Source organism: Lytechinus pictus, chromosome 3 (genome assembly GCF_037042905.1).
Source record: "Lytechinus pictus isolate F3 Inbred chromosome 3, Lp3.0, whole genome shotgun sequence".
NCBI classification, from domain to species: Eukaryota; Metazoa; Echinodermata; class Echinoidea; order Temnopleuroida; family Toxopneustidae; genus Lytechinus; species Lytechinus pictus.
Window position 1 is genome coordinate 49325638 of NC_087247.1, and position 17751 is coordinate 49343388.

General features: G+C 36.2%; 1 protein-coding gene across 1 annotated transcript; it reads left to right on the plus strand.

Annotated features, from left to right (window-relative positions):
* The first annotated feature begins 1114 nt into the window (after window positions 1-1114).
* Window positions 1115-16701, plus strand: LOC129256253 (uncharacterized). The gene is made up of 6 exons (XM_064097260.1): window positions 1115-1228; window positions 6696-6862; window positions 7241-7463; window positions 11980-12071; window positions 13848-13976; window positions 14659-16701. The coding sequence occupies exons 1-6, from the start codon at window positions 1124-1126 to the stop codon at window positions 14762-14764; spliced, it is 822 nt and encodes a 273-aa protein (XP_063953330.1). The 5' UTR covers window positions 1115-1123; the 3' UTR covers window positions 14765-16701.
* The last annotated feature ends 1050 nt before the right edge of the window (window positions 16702-17751 follow it).

The following is a 17751-nucleotide window of genomic DNA, read 5'->3' on the forward strand; positions in this document are numbered from 1 at the left end:
TCAATGGCCCGCTTGTTCACCAGACATGAACCCGATTGAACACTTTTGGGATCAGCTAGGAAAATCGGTCAATCAAAGAATTCAACCAGGAGACACTCTTCAAGATGTCCGGCGTTATCTCCTGGAAGAATGGGACAAAATCACCCCAGAGCAAATTCGCCGACTTGTGACAAGCATGCGACGTCGATGTGCTGCACTCATTCAGAGCCAGGGTGGACAAACGAGATATTGAATTTTCTTTTGCTTATTCCAAGATACTGAAATTTGACATTTTTTCATCTAACTTTGACTTAAAATTCCAGTGGAATAGTGATGCATCCATGGTGGATAACTTTCTCTTCTCTTTTAGAGTGGTATTGTATTTTAAGCTTGCTTTTATCATTTAATGGATATTTATGTCACATAAACTTTCACAACTGAAAGAATGACTGATCGTTTTATTGCAATTTTCTTTTACTGACATTGCTATTGTTTAATGCCTGTAACCAGCCATGCACTGACTGATCCATTTCTTGCAATTTTCTTTTACTGACATTGCTATTGCTTAAAGCATTTAGCCGCTCATGCATGACTGTTAACATGAAAATATCATGTCATACTGGAAGAGGAATATTGTCTGGTCATGTTGGCATACAATAATTTGCCTTTAATCAAATATCTATATGAAATATCTTAAGTTTTCTAAGTGTCCAAGAACTTTTTTGCCGAGTGTATATGTATATATATATATATATATATATATATATATATATATATAGTGAGTGAGAGACGTAATAGAGAAGAGAGATAGAAAGTGGAGAATAGATTCAAAAGGATTGATTACACTTCCAGTCATCTCCAATTCATCCTCGACCTATACACCACTCCAGGGTGTATGGGTTGAGGGTGAATGACTGTAAGCGAAAGAGTCTCAAAATTGGAGTGATTCTCCATATTTCGAGTTTCAATGACAAAAGGTTACTCGTTGTTGTTTCTGTGGGAATGGTGCAGGTCTGATTATATGTATTGAAATTGCGGAAAAATCTAACAAATCATTAACGAAAACAAATTCGACAACATAAATTTTCAACAATACCAGCACAATAATCTGTTGATAATGTTATCATCCTTGCAGGTCTCAATAATGACTTCTCGAATCTTTGAAGGATCCACCTTGGCCAGCGATTATGCCCGGTATCGTCCAAGTGTTCCAGCAGTAGTGACTGAATCTGTTATCAAACATATCAGAGTATGCGTAATGAACTGTTAAACCTTTATTCAACTGGGGGTCAATTTGACCCCCCCCCCCCGACATATTTCGTCACTACGCCATCGCGCGAAAGTCATTGACCGCGCCGCTCGCTGACTTATTACTTTCAAGTCTTGCGCATCTTTTGAGACCAAATTTGCGACGACCGGGTAGCGAAATTATTTTTATAGTTATATAGTTATGGACATCAATATGAATATTCATGACTTTCGTCTTCGGAATAAGAATACGGTACCCTATATAGCCTAGCTATAGGCCTTAGGCTTAGATATATATCTAGATCCAATTCTTAAACATCAAGTTGCCATTAATGACAAGACAAAATGTTAGGATAGGCTATGGTTATAGCCTAGGCTAGGGCATTAACCTTATCTCAAATCTAGACCTGTCTAATGCCTGCGGCCGACTAATTGTTAACCTAAAACTGGTTAATTCTGAACTTTGGGCCTACGTTTACTAACGTTAGACCAGTGAGTTTGGTAGCCATGGTTTAATAGGTCTAATCCGTATATAAAACTAGTCCTAGATCTAAATAAATGTATTTTAGATCTATATAGTCTAGTCTCTAGATCTTGATAGACCACCCCGATCTACACTCATGATCACGTAGGCCTATAATGTGTATAGTCAAGAAGATTCTATGACTGGAGTTCCAACAGGCAACAAATTTATTCAAGCAGATGTTCATTTCTAAAGAATCACAAAAGAAAGAACGGTGGTCGGTGGAATATTGTTGTTCATTACTGTATATGCCAGATGAGTGCCCGCACATGCCCAGTCGAACAATTTTAAGTCATATTTCAGGACATATTGCATAGTTTATTTTCGCATGCCTCCAAATTATGTACTACACAAGTCATATAACAAGATCTAGACCAAGATCATGAAGATGCCGCGAAAAAGTAATTATCATCACAAAAGCATATTTCCCTTTATGTATGACCTATAGCTGCGAGTCATGCGGGAATCATTTGTCTACACAATTGCAAGAGATGTTGAGCAAAGTGCATGCCTGACATACTTTCTGCTGGCGGCTTTTAACCTTGTTCAAAGAGATTTTATATGATGTTACTCCATCTCATTTGAAACCGCCTTGGTTTAAACGCGCAGCTCTGCATAGCTGTTTCAATCGCCGAGAGTAAACTCTCTTGATCAACAAAATGTAATCGATCGATAAGCGTTTTCTTTACAAATTTTTATTCTTTTTTAATATCAAGTGCTGGAAATAGGCAATTGTGTTACTAGATCTATATACGGACTAGACTTATTAAACTAAGGCTACCAGGCTCATTGGTTTTGGTTTAACGTCAAGTAAACGTAAAGTTCGGAATTAACGAGTTCTAAGCTAACCATGGCATTAGTCGGCTGCAGGCATTAGACAGGTCCAGATTTGAAATAAAGTTTGCCTTGTCGTTAATGGCAATTTGATGTTTAAGAATTGGATCTAGATATAGGGTACCGGCAATTTTAAGGTGCTGATTCATTCATGGTATGGCATGCAACGTGAACGCTAACGACCACTGATCGAGGCACTGACAATTAATTTTGTCCACGCGCATGCGTAGTCTTATATATTCTGACGACGAAAGTCATGAATATTCATATTGATGTCCACAACTGCGGTGGGAAAAATAATTTCGCGACCGGCGACGCTGTTCCGAAATTACGCAACATTTTTGTAAGTGCATGTCAGACAAAATTATTGCTCAAAAACGTGATTCCGTGTGCAAAGTCACTGCAAACAGGGGCATCGATCGCTTGGCCTTTTCCAGTGAAAGGGGTGGGGGTAGTGGAGGAGGCCTTGATTACCAATAAATACCGGTACCGATTACCGACAACCATGAGTCATGGTAGAGTTCCCCATTTTCCTTAGTAACATTATCTTTCGTCACACCCAGGGGCAGATCCAGCTTGCATCAATAGGAGGAGCCTCAAAACTATTTTCATTCACATTTCCCCTTAGCGGCCGCTAAAATCTGATTTTCTCTTTGTTTTTTTTAGATGTTAGTCCTTACTAAATTTCCATTCTTAGAAACAAGACAAGGTCCTTCATGTAGCCTGAATATAAACCACCAAGGAAGCGCGAGCTTCAATTTTTGAATAATTTATATATTTAGACCTAAAAGTCAAAAATTTTGAGCAGCTTTTCGTGAACTAGATGCGTATCCAACTAAACTATCCATGAAATTTGTAATAAACTGGCCTGCAAAAAGACCTGTTACAGACCCTTCGTAATGATTCATGAATACAGTACATATCTCACCAATCCAAAGTGTGAGCACGAAGCGCGATATGAATTTTTTTTTTAGATTTCGACCTGAATTCTCGATTGTAACTATAAGGAGGATGGATATATTAACCAAACAATGAATTGATGCAAGCGCGAGCTGATTTTTTTTAGATATTCGACCTCAAAACTGGACTGGTTAAGCACGTATTATGATAAAGAACACGGTAAGCAAGCGCGAAGCGGGAGCGGAATTTTTGCAGATATAGAACTAAAACAGGACATTCGAAGCAGTGTAACAATGGAGAGGGTGGGCATAGGAATAAGAATCTAGCGCGAATCACGAGCTGACAATTTTTTATTTTACCACTGGAAAATTTGATATTCTAGACACTTTTGAAATTTTGAATAATTTGCGTAAATAACTAAGCAATAATTATTCATGCGAGAGCGAACTGAAAGTTTTAATTACCTGATCAGAAAAAGGACCTATACACTCTAAAAAATATTGGGTAAAAGTGCTCCATGAGGGTAATTATGTGTCCAACCAACATTGGGCATTTCTTTTAGGCATTTTTATTTATCCAGTGTGATGAAAATTTTGCCCATTCTAAAGTGATTGCTGCTTATTTCTAACCTTACTGGACAATATGCTTCCCGCATTGGGTAAAATACTGCCCCAAATTGGTTGGATACATAATTATCCTCGTGGTGGTAAAAATTTACCCAATATTTTTTACAGTGTAATGACAGTTTGCACTGACTCATGAATATAATTCATTTCTCACTAACTAATCATTAATGTGAGCTAGCTCGAACAGTGAGCTGAAATTTCGATTTCCGGACCTGAAACCTGATCATTTTAAGCACTTTTGTCATCTTAAACAACATGCGTATCTAACTAAACAATTAATATGAGCACGAAGCGCGAGCTGAAATTATTAATATACTGACCTAAAAAGGGACCTATTGACTGTTTGCAGTGACTCTTAAATTGAATATACATCTCACTAATCAAATAATACGAGCGCGAGCTGATTTTTTTTCCGTCCAGAAAACTGGATATTCTGAGCACTTTTTGCAATCATAAACAAAATGGGTATGTAATCAAGCAAATAATGTTAGCGCAAAATTTTGATACTTTTACGAGAAAACAAACATTCTAAGTACTTTTTTGTAATCATGAACAGGATAGGTATCTAACTTTATAACAATCGATGAGAGAGCAAAGTGCGAGCTGAAAATTGTAGAGAATCCGTCCTGAAAACTTGACAGTTTAAGCACGTTTTAAATAAAGAACACAGTTTTAAAGCGCGGAGCAAGAGCTGATTTTTTTTAGACATATACCTAAAACAGGACATTCAAAGCTTAGAATGGGTATATTACTAAAAAGAATTGATGCGAACGCGGAATGCGAGCTGATTTTTTTATCAAATTACCTGACAACTGCACATTCTCAGCACGTTTTTTTTAATATATATATATATATATATATATATATATATATATATATATATATATATATATATATATATATATATTACATAAACATCGAGAAATGTGTATCTCAACAAACGAGTGCGAAACGCAAGCTAATTTTCTGAGATCTAGAATTAAAAAACGGGAGATTCTTTGCACAATTTTCTAATTAATGAAAACTACGGTTATTATGCCCATTCATTTTTTGAAATTCCTTCTAAATCAAAACTTATGGACGTTGTAAAACCCTTTTCAGTAAAAAAAAAATTAAAAATAGCGCGAGTTGAATCTTTTATATACTACTGACCCATAAGGGAACATTTTTACCGCTGTCCAACACGTGTCATAATTGTGAAGATGGTATGAATCTCGCTAAGAAAAAAAGGGTGCGAGCGCGGAGCGCGAAGCGCGAGCTGATTTTTTTTTTTTTTTTTTTTTTTTTGGGGGGGGGGGGCGATTTAGACCTGCAACCGGAACATTCTAATCACTGTCGGTACAAAAGTGCGGGTAGGATTTTAGACGATTTAGACATAAAACCGGGACATTCTAATCACTGTCGGTACATGAAGCAATCGGAACATTCCTGTGCGACCCGCCAATTTATGATATTTTGTTTTCCGACATGCGTCGGTCCAACAGCCCCTGCGCTTGTATAACAGACAATAATCTCTTTCCCAAATAAACAACTTCTCAAAATCCGCATCATGATTTCTATTTGCACTGACACATTCACAGGTTTACCTCAAAACATCGCCGACTACCCGAGCCCTTCTCTCGCTCCCCCCCCCCTCCCCTTCGCTTTTTTCTTTTTCCTTTTCCTTTCTTTTCTTGTTCCTTTTTCACTTTTCTTCTTTCTATTTTTCTTTTATCTTTTTCCCTCCCTTCATTTTCCCCCTCTCTCCCCCTTTTTTTCCGACGCACAGATTTACCAATGATATCCAGAGTAGTGTGTGTGTGTGGGGGGGGGGATCGCACCCCACTCCCCCCCCCCCCCCCTCTTAGCGATGGCCCTGAATTCAAATTGCGTTTTTTACCCAAAAATTATAAATGTATATGATTATTTTTTTTTACATTTGTTGGTTCAAATGGATTTATTTTATGCTATTTATGATCGCAAAAGTGTCCCCGACAAAGTTTAGAATTTATAAATAATAAAATACACTTAAAAAATGTTATCATATTCTGGTAGTTTTGTAGATATTTGTTAGAAATGTAAAAATTGATGCTTTCACCAAAAAATAGCATTTTACTAGCTAAAGTGAGTTAAAGGTTTTAATACATAGTCTTGTACTTTACATCCAGCTCTACGCACGTGCAATTTTTTGCGGCGATCGCGCAATCAGCGACCGAGATATGAAGGGGGGAGGGTCAAATTGACCCCCAGTATATCCTGGTATGAAATAGCCCAGTTAAAATAGGGTTAATCCTTTCCCATATTTAATAAGTTTGACCATTGCTTATTGGCTATTTGACTCTTTCATAATTCCTTATTTCAATGATGATCACGATGATAATTCAGCAGCAGCATCGCCAATATCAATTACAAAATATTATTAGAAATCATATAATTATAATTCCTCTCCTATGTAAGTGTTAATTATAATTCAGTGAATTTGAAAATTTTGCATGAAGTGAATGAAAGAACCAATCTGGACTAAACTTTTTTCCCTATTTCCAGGAAAATGAATTAACGATGAAAAAATAATAGATCTTCGCCATTATGTTTCATGATATATGCAGGAAGCCACTGGTCCTAAGCTCGGGTTGGTAGTTGATGTCGGGTGTGGATCTGGTCAATTCACCCAAAGTCTTGCTCAATATTTCGATAGAGCTTTAGGATTTGACGTCAGTGAAGCGCAGATTGAAGAAGCAAAGAAACACAATAAATTCAGTCATGTCGAATACAGGTATTGTTCACTTTAAAACCAGTGATATTTTATAGGTGTATAACGTAATAGTTAGTAACATTGAATGTAATAAACAGTATTCTTATCCCATATGGATAGATACACACACACACACACACACACACACACCCTCACACACACACACACTAACATATATATATAAATGTGTATATATATATAAATGTGTGAAATTATACATGTATAACAGCTTTGGCAATTCTTTTATTTAAATATTTTGTGAAGAAATGGATGCTATATACGCCTACTATTGTTCTCTTCATCCATTTCTTCACAATATATATATATATATATATATATATATATAGATCATTCATCCTATCTACTGAAATCCTCTTCATATTTGTTTTCTTGTTTAAGCATCTCTCCAGCCGAGGAATTGCCATTGGAAAGTGGTTGTGTGGACCTGTTGACTGTTGCATCTGCAATCCACTGGTTCGATATGCCTACTTTTACACGTGAAGTTGATCGTATATTGAAACCTGGAGGGTGTATCGCCGTCATTGGCACTTATCGCATCCGGACTATCGACCACCAAAATGCACTTATCAAAGCAAGGCTGATAGAATGCAGGGAGAAATATGTTAGTATTCAAATAAGCAACAAAACGCAAACATTTCTAACCTATAAAACGGTAGAGATGATTAGATGAAGTGTTCATAAGTTCATAAGTTCATTTTATTTGTCTTCCAACTTTGAGTTTAAATACATGACAAACATACAAGTGTGTATGAAACAATAAGCAGAGTACATGATAAAACATACAGGTATACATAAAACAGAGTATGCAGAAAACATTGTTTTTAAATACATTATACAGCTTAAGACAGAAAAGAAATAATTTTAAAGGAAGACGAGGAGACCGAAGTAAAGTAATGCTTGTAAATTAAGGTTCCTCATTACGAATTCAAAGAACATTGGATAAACAACACAGAAATGGCAATATAATATAATATGATAACTAAAGAGAGAGGTGGGGAGAGAAGAGGGACACATTTATGTACAAAAGGGACAGAAAGGGGGACATGGGGACAGAGACCAGCCAGGCCCGGGAAAGGGGGGGGGGATGAAACGTATTGATAATTTAGCATTAACTGATAAATAACACACGAAAAATAGGCTTTACGAATCACTTTCATAGTTACTCAGTAAATAAGATTTCAATTTTCGTTTAAACACTGTAGAACTGATAGCGTGTGTAATGTCAGGGTCAAGTGCATTCCAAAACCTGGGTCCAGTGCAAACTAGAGTGCTCAAAGTGAACTTTGTTCTTGCACGAGATATATGGAGAGTGGAAGATTGTCTAGTATTGTAATTGTGTACTTGACTATTTTTCTTAAATATCAGTGTCAGGGCTGAAGGGAGACTTCCTGAATCAAAATCATACATAAGAGATCCTAGCTGCATAAAGTAAATATTTTCCACTTTCAATAAGTGATTGTCATGAAATAAAAAATTTGTATGGGCACGATAACTGACATTACATATACTTCTAATAGCTCTCTTCTGAACAATGAATAATTTTTGCAATTGCGTTTTAAGTGAGTTGCCCCAGGCAAGCTCACCGTAGTTTAAGTAAGGAACAATTAATGAGGAATATAATATAAATAAATTTCTTTAGGGAAATCTGATCTCAACTTGTATATAATACCAGTATTTTTTTACAACAGTTTGCAGAGATGATTTACATGAAGTTTCCAGTTCAATTTCTCATCAATAAATAACCCAAGAAATTTAGTTGAGGTTACTCTTTCAACACAGACATTATTAAACATTACATTGCCAGGCAACATTTTTAAGGAATTGCTAAAAAGCATATAATTTGTCTTTTGAAAATTAAGTGTTAATTTATTGGCTTGAACCCACAAGATAACATTCTTCAATTCACAATTCACTGTTTCTATCAGGTTTAGAGGATTCCTATGTGAAAAAATACACTAGAATCATCAGCAAAGAAAATAAAGGATAATTTGTTTGATGAATTTTGAAAATCATTTATATACAGTATGAATAAGAGAGGTCCTAGAAGAGACCCCTGAGGTACACCACATGTAACAGTTTGCAAGCTGGAATTAATTATATTCAAAGATACAAATTGTCTCATGTCCCATAATGGGATAACTTATGTAGCAAAATGTTATGATCAACTGTATCAAAAGCCTTGGAAAAATCCAAGAATATACCAATTGTGCTCAAGTAATTATCCAAGGCAGTGGCAACCTTATCAACAAAGTGCAAAATGGCATGTGTAGTTGTATGCTTCTCGCGAAACCCAAATTGAAAATTCGAAAAGATATTTGACTTTTTAAAGAAATGTATGACCCTTGCATATATGAGTTTTTCAAGGATTTTTGAAAAAGATGTCAACAAAGAAATTGGACGATAATTGGTCAACAATTCAGGGTTGCCTTTCTTAAAAATTGGCACAACTTTTGCAATTTTTATGCTTCTAGGCACAATGCCATTTGACATTGAAAGAAAAGATGTGAGTAAGAGGTGTCAAGATTCCTACAATAACATGTTTAATAAGTTCATGTTTAATATTATCACAGCCTGGGCTCTTTTTACTTATGAGAGATCTAACCACATCAGTCAACTCTTCCTCACTTGTAGGCAAAAAAAATAGACTTTCCAAAGTAGGCTCAGACAAGAAGTCAGCACAGGTTTTTTGACAGGGTGGAATAGCCGCCTGTAAATTTGGACCAATATTACAAAAATAATTGTTGAACTCTTCTACAATAACACTGTTATCATCCACAAGTTGATCATTTATGATTACATGTTTTATCTTTGAAACCTTAAGTGGTGCTTTAAAAACATTTCTGATCACTTTCCAGGTATCCTCATTATTATTAAAAGTCGCTTGGAATTGAGCACAGTAATATTGCTTTTTTGCATTACGCTATGTAGCAGTTAAAGTATTTCTATAAGCTGAATATTTCCTATACAAAAATGCTGACTTTGTTATTTTATATTGGTAATACATCTTATTTTTCTTATTAATTGAGTTTAACAAAGATTTGGTAATCCACGGCATACGTGGAACTCTAAATCGACTCTTATTTGTACAATTAATCACAGGTACGTTCCCGTCATATAGAACCATTAATTTTTTCATGAAATTATCAAAGGCACTCTCAACACTTTGGTCCGAGAGTATGTCACTCCAATCAGCCGAAGTTAACGCTTCTCTGAGCCGAGCGATATTTTCAGAGTATGGGTGTTGTAAATATTTGGATCCTTGTATTGTCCTAAAGCTAGTTTAGTAAAAACAGGAAAGTGGTCAGAAAAGTCAGAGATTACTACTCCAGAAGACGGAGCTGGTTGCGAATTACTAAAAATATTATCAATAAGTGTGGAAGATGTATCAGTCACTCTGGTAGGCTTTGTGATTAAGGGTAACAATGAAAAAGACATTAACAGATTCAAGAAGTCATCAACGTGAACATTATCATTGCAGTGTAATAGATTTATGTTAAAATCCCCCATCAAAAATAATGATTTATGAGAAAGCAAAGCTTTTTCCAATATATTTTGCATGTCATCTATAAAACTTGTGAAATTACCATGGGGAGGTCTGTAGATTTCTCCAAGAACAACATTTCTTTTACAAGGAAGCAAAATTTCTATAAATACAGCTTCCAAAATGAAGTGCGAGAAAAGTAAAACAACTTTGCCAAAATCAGAACATGTGGTCCTAAAGTTTCATTAAAATGAAATAGTAAAATTCGTGTAGTCTAGCGATTAGAGCATTGGACACATGATTGAAAGGTTCTGCCATTGTCTCCACGTTGATAAAAAGACCCTGTATTCAGGCACTATGCATGCCTGATTAACCAGTGTTAACTTAGACGTAAAATGTTTTCTATACTTGGTTATATGCCAGCTTGGCGATATACCAGCAAAAAAACGGATTGTGACGATGATCTGCGTTCGCGGAGCGGGGATGGAACGGGGGCGGCCACACCCTTTCGAGAAAAGGGTGGGTTGAGGGAGGGGAGTCAAATTAAAACACTTTTTGAGACAATTAACTGGGGGATTTTCACGAAAGGCTGTTCTGAGTAGTCTCGATCGTATACCAGTTGTTTATGTGTGTGTTTGTGTGAGGGTATGGAGGCCTGAGTGCATGTTGGCCTGGTGTTTTTTTTATGTGTGGGGGTGCGTGTGTGTGACTGGGGGAGGAAAAAAAGGGGAAAATAATTTTGTGCATTTTCATTTTTGTGCATTTTCATTTTATTACTGTATTTTCAATATTCTCGGCTGCGACACTCGGCGCGCGGCCACGCCGCACCTGTACCGGCCGGGTTGCCACACATGCAAACTATTGTATAACTATACTACTAGCAGCTTGTGATGGAAAGCCAGTTCTAAGTTCATTTACTTCAACATACTTCTATACAAATACAATTCATTCAGAATAGAAAACACGCTATAATTATCTTAATTCAATAATGCTTTGTAGAATTGTTTGGGGGTTCTAGAATTATAAATTCCATTAAAATCATGCAATGTTATTCAAAATCAGCAAAAACTGCAAACTCTTCTTTTTCTCATATGAATCTATTGAAATCATATTGTTATTATTTGATGAATAATATTCAGAGAAACTACTAAACACGACCTTTGATGAAAAGCTCCCCCGGTTGTCCCGAAAGCGTGACCCCCCCCCCCCCCCCCCCCCCCCCATCCTCAACCCACCCTTTGGAGAAAATCTCCGGCCCGGTTTTCTCGAAAGAGTGTGGCCACTCCGCTCCATCCACGCTCCGTGAACGCAGACGATCGTCACAAGCTGAAAAAACTGTCTTGTCGAGTTTACAGAAACAGAAAGTAAATCGATCAGTTTTCCAATATGCATGAACATATTTTTTCAAATTTGATTTATTCAGGTATTTTGTTTATCGTATCGATATCACTACTATTCATATCATTAATCATTATCATTTTTATTATCATAATTATCATCATTATTATTATCTTATTGTCTGTTTGTTTGTCTGTACAACATGACCATATTCGTGCTTCCTACTCTTCTACTCTTTTTCTCAATCCTTTATTTTATTATACATTTTCTTCAATTATCATATTCTTGTCATTTACAGACACGAGAGCTGAACAACTACAGAGTCATAGATCAACAGACGTACTGCACTTTTTATGATACATTGGAATTCCCGTCCTACGATATGAAAAGGCAAATTTTTTCCTCTATTCATCATCTATATCTAAATAATTACGTGTTTTGATATTATATTTTTACGTTTTCATTTTGTAATCATTTATTCATTCATCCCCCCCCCCCCCAGCGACAGTGTATTTGTGTGTGTGTGTGTGTGTGTGTGTAGACAGTGGTCTCAACTGCTCAAGTTGCTTGCAAGTTCTAGTGTCGTAAGAAAATAGAAAGTTAACATAGACGACAAAATACAGTGGCGGGTCCAGCCCCCCCCCCCTCCCTGGAAAAATAGGGAGACTCACATTATCCCCACCGCCCCCAAGTCCACATGTAATCTACTCTCCTCAAATCCTAACACGGGGGAGAGACTCACAAAAGTCACTTACCACCGCCCCCCCCCCCCCCCCACATTGTCTACTGAAATGGGGATACTTTTATGAGTCTCCCTCTGTCATGTCTGCGTTGGGCTTTGAGTATAGCTTCCTTCTCACAAGGGGCCAAACTGGACTAGCCCCACCCCTATATGGCGTGGAGTGATTACCCCCTTTTGCCTGTCAGAACATTTTTAAGGACAAGCCCACCCCATCAAAAAGTTGAATTGAATGAAAAGAGAAATATCCAACTAGCATAATGCTAAAATTTCATCAAAATCGGATGTGAAATAAGAAAGTTATGACATTTTAAAGTTTCGCTTAATTTCAGAAAATAGTTATATGCACATCCTGGTCAGTATACAAAATAATGAGAGGACTGATGACATTACGCACTCACTATTTCTTTTGTATTTCATTATAATTTATGAAATATATAATATTCAAATTTTCACCTCATTGTCATGTGAAATAAAATGTTATTCCTCCCTGAACATGTATAACTACCATTTTTTAAATATTTTTTGTTCAGTCAATTTGGTCATTATTGCCAAATCTGTAAAATCGATATATTGTGTAATTCAAACAATTTAAAAAAAGAAATAGAGAGTGGGAGACATCATCGACTTTCTCATTTGCATATCTCTGAGTTGTGCATAACTGTTTTGTAAAAAAAAATGGGCGAAACTTAAAAATGTCATAACTTTCTTATTTTATATTCGATTTAGATGAAATTTTCAGCGTTATGATTGTTTGATTTTCTTTATTGAATCAAATCAACATTTTTCTGGGGTGGACTTGACCTTTAAAGGAAACGTTGGCCCTTTTAGGCCCCCGTCCCTAAAAAATCCTGGATCCGTCATACCAGAGCTGAATTGAGGTGAAATGTGAAAATGAAAAATATGTAAATTGAGGCGGAGGTGATCAACGCTTGAGATGATTTTCATGGGACATGAAAGAGAAAACAATGACTTTATTTTGTCCTTGGGAGATACTACACTTTTAAAAAGGTTGGGCAAAAAATGCCAAATTTTTAACCATCACTGGGCAACATACTGTCCACACAACTATTGGCTAAAATCTGTCCAAACTGGGTAATAAAACTGATAATTGGGTAATAAATTCGCTCAATTACATAATAATTGCCAGAAAATGTACAATTTTTTTATCAACCCTACACAGTGCACAGTATGTTGCCCAACATTCATGACATTTTAAGTGTGCATGCAATAAACTAAATTTCACACTGCATGTGTCCGTATGATCAAAGCACGGTCTAGGCGTGCACACTTTAAAATAATAGACGGATTATAACCTATCATTAACATTCCGCAGGGACAAAATGATACATCTTTATTATTTGTGATTTCATTATTGATTTAACGGGACTCTAATCTACCGTATAAATGTTCGAACATGTTTATAGGTATTCTTTGGAATACGTCCGCACACTGACAGCTCCAGCTTATATCAACTTTCTGCAAACAATCTCGTTTTCCATTAAGTACCATGAACGAAATCCCAATACAACATTCTTCGACGAATACAGAGACAGGTACATTCATTTTCTTCCTACATGAACATTGTTTTATAAAGCGAAGGCCTCGTTTATCTCATTAATATACCAATTATACCAAAATTCACAATCAAAAGACATAACGTTTATTGATGTTGGAGAAAAATAAACGATTGCTACTGTAACTCTATTTGCCAAAATCGTATTCAGGAGTAAAAATCACAATACATTTTTGCGAATAGAAGAATTTCCATAATAGGTATATAGCCTATATATGACATTCCTTATAAGTTCAAAGCCCCGGCCCCCCCCCCCCCCCCCGAAGTACGATACATCATTCATATCTCAGTGCTTGTAAGAATAGCTCTTTACTCCTATACCGTCATGATAACTCACAAAGCAAAAATATGACTGTTTTTATAAATTCAATAAGGGTGAGGTAATTATTAATCGCCTCATATACCGACCACTTTATTTAATGCATTGTTCATAACTGATAATGATTCAGTGTAAAGATGGATATGCAGGATCAAGGAAATGTGGATACTTTAAGCTGATAAAAAACGTATTGTAATATCGCTTAATTTCGTGATTGTTTCCATTCACAGCAAAAATATAATAAAAAACTAATGGTTTCTGCTATAATTATATTGCGCAACAATAATCTTGATGATCGTATATTTTACTTTCTATGTTTTTTTTTCTCTTATCTTATTTCAAGCTTACACTCTATCTTGGTTTCCGAGGGAGAGGAAAATGAGGCATCTTTCCAGCTCACGTGGTTCTATGACGTTTTGATTGCTAGTAAACCTCTTACACAGAGTTAAGCCGCAGAACATTTTGGTTATCTGTTTTATTGAAATGATTTTGATATCCATAACAATAATAAGAATGTGATTTTATAGTGAGTTGTAATCAGGGTGTGAAATCTCTGATGCTCTAGTATGCGCGCAAATTATATAAGCAATTATAATATATAGCCTGCTGCCCCCGTTGTATTTCTTTTTATGCAACCCACTTTTCAACAAAAAATGAAATGAAATGAAATAAATATGATGGCGAAAATAATGTTACGCCACTTGCGAAAATCTCATGTTTTCTCGGTCGGACTCATTAATAAGATAAATTTGTATAGCGCAGGCACTCTACTGCGCTTTGGTCAGTTACTGTAAACGCTTTCCTTCATGCACAGAATGTGTCTTAGGGCCTTTTCATACGTGAATCTTGAATCATCATTGTAATGATGATTGTTATTGTAATCACAGGGGCGGAAATCTCTCCCAAAAGGTAGGGGGGACACAGGGGCGGATCCAGCCTTCGCCAATAGGGGGGGGGCGAAAATTTGTTTCAGCCATATTTTCCCCGATCGGCAGCTCGAAGATGATTTGTGTTTGTTTCTTTGAAGGGGTAGTCCTCATCAGTCACTTCTAAGCTTTATTCTTATAAATTCATATATAATATCATAATCCTTAATTATATGATGCGAGCGCGTAGCGAGCTAATATTTTGGAAGTTTTCATGTATTTTTTCTTAAAATTTGAACATTCTGGGCAATGTTTGTTATCCTGAAAAAAATCTGTATGCAACTTAATAATTACTACGAACGCAAAGCGCGAGCAAAAATGAACTGATGGAAAAGATACCTGTTAAAGACTGCGTGCAGTTAGCATTTAACAATCAAATAATGCGAGCGCGAGCTGATTTTTTTTTACATTTTCACCTAAAGAATGGAAATTCTAAGCACTTTTTGTAACTCAAGCAGAATAGGTATATAAGAAGACAATTGATGCGATCGCGAAGCGCGAGCGGAAAATTTCGAGATTTAGTCCTTTAATATTTACTGAACGAGACACTCTATTCATGTTTTGTAAATCATGAAAAGGATGAGTATTAGTCATGCGAGCGCATAGCGCGAGCAGAAAATTTTTATATACGTACCTGTTGAAAAGGTACCTGTTACGAACTACTTGCACTTAGCCATGAAGGCGTTACATATTTCATCAATCAAAAAATGCGAGCGCAAAGCGCGAGCTGAAAATTTCTAAAGAAAGAATGGAAAATTTTAATCAATTTTTGTAATCGTGAACAGGATAGCTATATAATTCAACAATTGATGCGAGCGCGAAGCCCGATCAGAAAAAAATCGAGATTTAGACCTAAAAATGGGCCACCCTGTTCATGTTTTGTAAACAGCCATAGGCTGATCGAGGGATTTTTACCGTGTTTAAATAAAATAAATCAATCAAAATCAATGTTTTGTAAATCATGAAAAGGATGAGTAATAGGGGGTCTTCCTACATTAATAATGCGAGCACAAAGCGCGAGCGGAAAATTTTGATATTGTGATCTGAAACTGGATAATGATTCAAATAGAGAACAAGTTGAGTATTTTAATAAACATGCGCGCGCGTGTTTCATATTTAGACCTAGAATCTAGGCATTCTAAATACATCTTTTATCATGAAAATCATGAAACTTTGATACTCCGATTTGAAAAAAAGAGTCAATTACAGCTTTATATTTCAAGCACTTTGTAGGAAAATTGTAAGGTGGATATGGATTGCTCTTAAAAAAAAGAGCTAAAATTGTTATTATTATTACTTTGAGTTTTGACATAGGACCGGGACATCCTTACGACATGTCATGAAAATGATGACTATCTTCCTATTCCTCTTGCTAAGCGCGAGATGAAACAAAAGGGACAATTTAGTTATTAAATTAATATCATATTTATTAACGCCTAATGAGGGCGCGAAATCTGATGAAAAAAAAATGGACATTTCACTTTTGTAATTATGAATAGGATGCATCAGTTAATATATTTTTAACCATTAATGCGAGCGCAAATCGCGAGCTAAAATTTTTGATAAACCGTCATGAAAAGGGGATTTTAAGTAGTTTGTTGTATAATCAATATTAAAACATACATAACTCGCCAATCAAAATGCCAGCGTGCAGCGCTAGCTGATACGTCTTGACAATCAGACCTGAAAAGGGATATTTTGAAAACTTTATGGAATACACGAAAATAATAGGTACCTGATAAATCACAATTTGCGAGCGCGCAGCGCAAGCAGCAAATGTTGATAAAATTATTCAGACCATAAAACTGACATTTTTACAGAGCACTTTTTAAAAATCAATTTGTAAATCACACAAAATAATGAAAGTTCGATCTCCGAGGTGAAATGTGTTTTGTATATTGACTTCTACAATTGATATTTGAGCTCCATATTGAACAAGATATGTAAATCACCTAACAGGCAATGCGAGCGCGAAGCGCGAGCGAAAATTTTATATAGTGGCACGAAAGATTCTTTTTATTTTCCAAGTTTTCCACTCATCTTATTTTATGCACTGGTCGTCCTTCTCTTCTTTTTCTCCTATCTTTTTCCCTCCTTTTTTCCTTTTTCCTTCTTTCTTTCCCTTTTTGTCTTTTTTTGCTCCGCCAATAGGGGGGGGGGGGGCCCTCGGCCCCCCTGGATCCGCCTATGGGGACAAGGGGCGGGAAAATTTGACAAGCAAAAAAAAGGTTATCATCCCAAAAGTACGGTCATCTCGTCCCAAAATACATGTTTTATTTCGATTTAGAATGATGTATTTCTTACCATCATAAATGACAAAAAATAGTAGGGGGGGGCATTTGATATTGTGTCCCCCCTACTATTTTGAGTAGGGGGGGACGCGTCCCCCTGTCCCCCCTGGGATTTCCGCCCATGTGTAATCATGACTGTGATTAGCGTTTGTGATTCTAATCATGTTCTAGTTTGGTTTCACACGTGCTAAATATTCTTCTTTAGCCTTATTTTTCACT

What these genes read in the sequence shown, in the direction of transcription:
- LOC129256253 (XM_064097260.1), top strand. Translation starts at nt 1,124, where the DNA reads ATGACTTCTCGAATCTTTGAAGGATCCACCTTGGCCAGCGATTATGCC. An exon ending in CCGTCCTACGATATGAAAAG is followed by an intron (nt 12,072 to 13,847) that starts GCAAATTTTTTC and finishes ACATGTTTATAG; the next exon opens with GTATTCTTTGGAATACGTCC. An exon ending in TTCGACGAATACAGAGACAG is followed by an intron (nt 13,977 to 14,658) that starts GTACATTCATTT and finishes TCTTATTTCAAG; the next exon opens with CTTACACTCTATCTTGGTTT.